The 4,101-nt window shown below is 64.3% G+C and overlaps 1 protein-coding gene across 1 annotated transcript; it reads left to right on the top strand.

The window, feature by feature from the left end:
• Positions 1–1,142: 1,142 nt before the first annotated feature.
• On the top strand, positions 1,143–2,663 carry POU3F3 (POU class 3 homeobox 3). Its single transcript, XM_060117458.1, has one exon. The coding sequence runs from the start codon at positions 1,143–1,145 to the stop codon at positions 2,661–2,663; it is 1,521 nt and encodes a 506-aa protein (XP_059973441.1).
• The last annotated feature ends 1,438 nt before the right edge of the window (positions 2,664–4,101 follow it).

Here is a 4,101-nt window from a genome sequence, read left to right as displayed (position 1 = left end):
GCCAGCGCCGTCGGGGCAGCCTCCGAGCCGTGCATCGTGCCACTGGAGTTGGTTGTGTATCAAGGATCCCCTATATGCACACACACACCTCCACCTCCACCAGTGCACTCTTCTTCCTCCTCCTGCAGACCTCTGCTGGGAAAAAAATAAAACACCAACCCCAACCGTCAGCAGCAAGGTAACCGAGAAACTCGACCTCCTTTTTCTCCTGTTCAATTTTTTTCCTTGTTATATTTGTCTCCTAATTTCTACCCAAAAGGAAAGATGTCGCATCAGACTGTGACTGTTGCGAGGAGAATGAAAAAGGACTGTTGTTTCAGAGGCAACCACGAGCTCCGGCAATAGCAACTTCAGAGAAATGCACCAGCGCCAGAAGTTTTCCTAGGACAGAACAAAACTTGAAACGAGAGGACCGGAGGGGGAGAGCAGGAGCCAGCCTCTCCTCTCCGCACGCGAGCAGCCAGCATCACCACGCCTTCAAGGACAAAAAAAGTTTTACTACTCCAAAGGGAGACGAGTGAGCTGCGTTCCTGAGGAGGCGGCGAGGAGCGGCCGGTCGCCGCTCGTCCGCGGTTTGGTCCAGAAGAAAGGAGCGGCTGCTTTCTTTGTTGCCTCCAGCGAAACCTCCACTTAGCAGGTGGACCGAGCCCCGCGCCCCGGCAGAGTCCGCGCTCGCCCGAGGACAGGAGGAGGAGCGCGAGCCGGCGCGCCCGGCCCGGAGCCCCGGCGCAGGCCCGCGCCCCGCCCGGCGAGCCCCGCTGGAGCGAGCCGATCGCGCCGGGGCTGGGGGGCGGCCACGACCCCCCCTGAGGGGGCCGGCCACGGAGCGCGCCCCGCCGAGAAGCGAGCCCCCCTCCCCGGAGCGCGGCTCCTGCGGCGGCGGCTGCGGCGGCGGCTGCTGCTGACTAAGGCCGGCCGGCGACCCCCGCGCCCTGCCCAGCGGCCTTGCAGCTGCAGCCGGCGGCCGCGGCTGCGGCGGCGGGGGCGGAGGCGGCGGCGGCGGCGGGGCCGGCGGGGGCCCGGGGCGGGGGCGGAGCGGGGGGAGGCGGGGGGGCGCGGCGGCGGCGGCGGCGGCGGCCGCGGCTGCTGCTGCGGCGGCGGCGGCGGTGGTGGCGGCGGTAGGGTGGCGGGAGCGGAGCGGGATGGCCACGGCGGCCTCTAACCCCTACCTGCCGGGGAACAGCCTGCTGGCGGCCGGCTCCATCGTCCACTCGGACGCGGCGGGGGCCGGTGGCGGCGGCGGCGGGGGCGGCGGAGGCGGAGGCGGCGGCGGGGCGGGCGGCGGCGGCGGCGGCATGCCGCCCGGCAGCGCCGCCGTGACCTCGGGTGCCTACCGGGGGGACCCGGCCTCCGTCAAGATGGTGCAGAGCGACTTCATGCAGGGGGCCATGGCCGCCAGCAACGGCGGCCATATGCTGAGCCACGCGCACCAGTGGGTGACGGCCCTGCCCCACGCCGCCGCCGCCGCCGCGGCCGCCGCCGCCGCCGCCGTGGAGGCGAGCTCGCCGTGGTCCGGCAGCGCCGTGGGAATGGCCGGCAGCCCCCAGCAGCCGCCGCCGCCGCCGCCGCCGCCGCCGCCGCAGGGCCCCGACGTGAAGGGCGGCGCGGGGCGCGACGACCTGCACGCGGGCACCGCGCTGCACCACCGCGGGCCGCCGCACCTCGGGCCGCCGCCGCCGCCGCCGCCGCCGCACCAGGGCCACCCCGGGGGCTGGGGGGCCGCCGCCGCCGCCGCCGCCGCTGCCGCCGCCGCCGCCGCCGCCGCGCACCTCCCGTCCATGGCCGGGGGACAGCAGCCGCCACCGCAGAGCCTGCTCTACTCGCAGCCCGGGGGCTTCACGGTGAACGGCATGCTGAGCGCGCCCCCGGGGCCGGGCGGTGGCGGCGGCGGCGGCGCGGGCGGCGGCGCCCAGAGCCTGGTGCACCCGGGCCTGGTGCGCGGGGACACTCCCGACCTGGCCGAGCACCACCATCACCACCACCACCACGCGCACGCGCACCCGCCGCACCCGCACCACGCGCAGGGACCCCCGCACCACGGCGGCGGCGGCGGCGGCGGCGCGGGGCCCGGACTCAACAGCCACGACCCGCACTCGGACGAGGACACGCCGACGTCCGACGACCTGGAGCAGTTCGCCAAGCAGTTCAAGCAGCGGCGCATCAAGCTGGGCTTCACGCAGGCCGACGTGGGCCTGGCGTTGGGCACCCTATACGGCAACGTGTTCTCGCAGACCACCATCTGCCGCTTCGAGGCCCTGCAGCTGAGCTTCAAAAACATGTGCAAGCTGAAGCCGCTGCTGAACAAGTGGCTGGAGGAGGCGGACTCGAGCACCGGCAGCCCCACGAGCATCGACAAGATCGCGGCGCAGGGCCGCAAGCGCAAGAAGCGGACCTCCATCGAGGTGAGCGTCAAGGGCGCGCTCGAGAGCCACTTCCTCAAGTGCCCCAAGCCCTCTGCGCAGGAGATCACCAACCTGGCCGACAGCCTGCAGCTCGAGAAGGAGGTGGTGCGGGTCTGGTTCTGCAACCGGCGCCAGAAGGAGAAGCGCATGACGCCGCCCGGGATCCAGCAGCAGACGCCTGACGACGTCTACTCGCAGGTGGGCACCGTGAGCGCCGACACGCCGCCGCCGCACCACGGGCTGCAGACAAGCGTGCAGTGAAGGCCCGGGCGCAGCGCGGAGCGGGCCGCCGCCGCCGTCGCCGCCGCTGTCACGCCGCCGCCGCCGCCGCCGCCGCGGCCGGGCGGGCCGGGCCGCCCTCCCCTCCTCCCAAAGACAGGCCTGCCCGCCCTCGGGAGGAAAGGAGAGGGACGCACCGAGGAGACGTTGTTTGAAGTCCAAGGAAGGAGGGGCGAAACAAACAAACAAACAAAGCCTAGAAATGCCCAGACTGTTTTATATACACGACCGTGGCAAAACCGGAAGAAAAAAGGGGGCGATCGTGAGATCTCGTTTCTACTCTGGTGGGGGTTCGTTTGGGGGCTTCCTTTTAAAGAAGGGTGAAGATGCCTAGCGCCCCAAAACTGCGCTCGCGAGGCTTTTCCCACCCTGAGAAGTCCTACGGGGCGACGGTGGAGAGCACTTAGCACCTGCATTGTCCTATTCTCTTTAAAAAAACAAACAAACATTTGTTTAAAAAAAAGCATCCCCCCTCCCTCCCACCTCCTCCCTCCAAAGGGCCGCCCCCCCCCCAACCCTAGCCTCGAGAGATCCACCGAAACTTTGTTTCCTGGGAGCGACCAGAAAGCAGGCAGAGGCACCGGGTTTAATCAGGGGTGACTCTGTGCTCCCGGACCCTGTTATTCTTGTCCATATCAGAGTCATCTGGGGACAAACAAATTGACTATGAAACGGGAAGGAGAACAAAAAGAACAATCTCTGGAAAACAAGAAATATATATATATACATATATGTATTCACAGCTTCTGAAATTAACAGACTGATAGCAAAGCCAAAAGAAAAAGAAAACGTATCCTCAAAGTAACCTTGGAAATAAAAGCATCTCGAAAGAGCAGAGGGATGGGCGAGGGAGCAAGGGATGTCCAGCGGCCAGTAGGAGAGGCCCCGGCGAATCCGGGCGCGGGCGGGCGGACTGGGCGCGGAGCGAGGCCCGGCATCCAACCCCGGCTTATCGGCTAACGCTCCGATGGGTGGACGACGACTAAAGATGCCACCGCTAATATTTTTTTTATTAATATTTTTTATTTTTTATTTCTGGACTGACTCAGATCAAGGGATTTAGAAAGACAGCACTTCTCCGGACTCTTCTCCTCAATCCGTTGCCAACTTTGATTGAATGGGTGCTGTGGATGTGATTATATAATACTGCCCTTTCCAAGCAGTGTTTTTGGTAGGTTTTAATAAACAGACTTTTCAAAAGACGGCAATATAGAATTGTTAGATCCGTTGTTGATCTAAAAATATTTGCTTTATATTTTCATTAAATGACTTCTTTTAATATTTTATTCAGAATACTTATGAACTGCTGCAAAACGGTAATTTATTTTTCCCCAGATCTTGTATTACGTGTTTTTTTCAGACGAGCACAAATCAAAATGAAATGAAAATATGGACAGTTGCTAGGTAATAAGGGTATCTT

Source organism: Mesoplodon densirostris, chromosome 14 (genome assembly GCF_025265405.1).
Source record: "Mesoplodon densirostris isolate mMesDen1 chromosome 14, mMesDen1 primary haplotype, whole genome shotgun sequence".
In the NCBI taxonomy this organism is placed as follows: Eukaryota; Metazoa; Chordata; class Mammalia; order Artiodactyla; family Ziphiidae; genus Mesoplodon; species Mesoplodon densirostris.
This window is presented reverse-complemented; position numbering and strand designations above follow the sequence as displayed.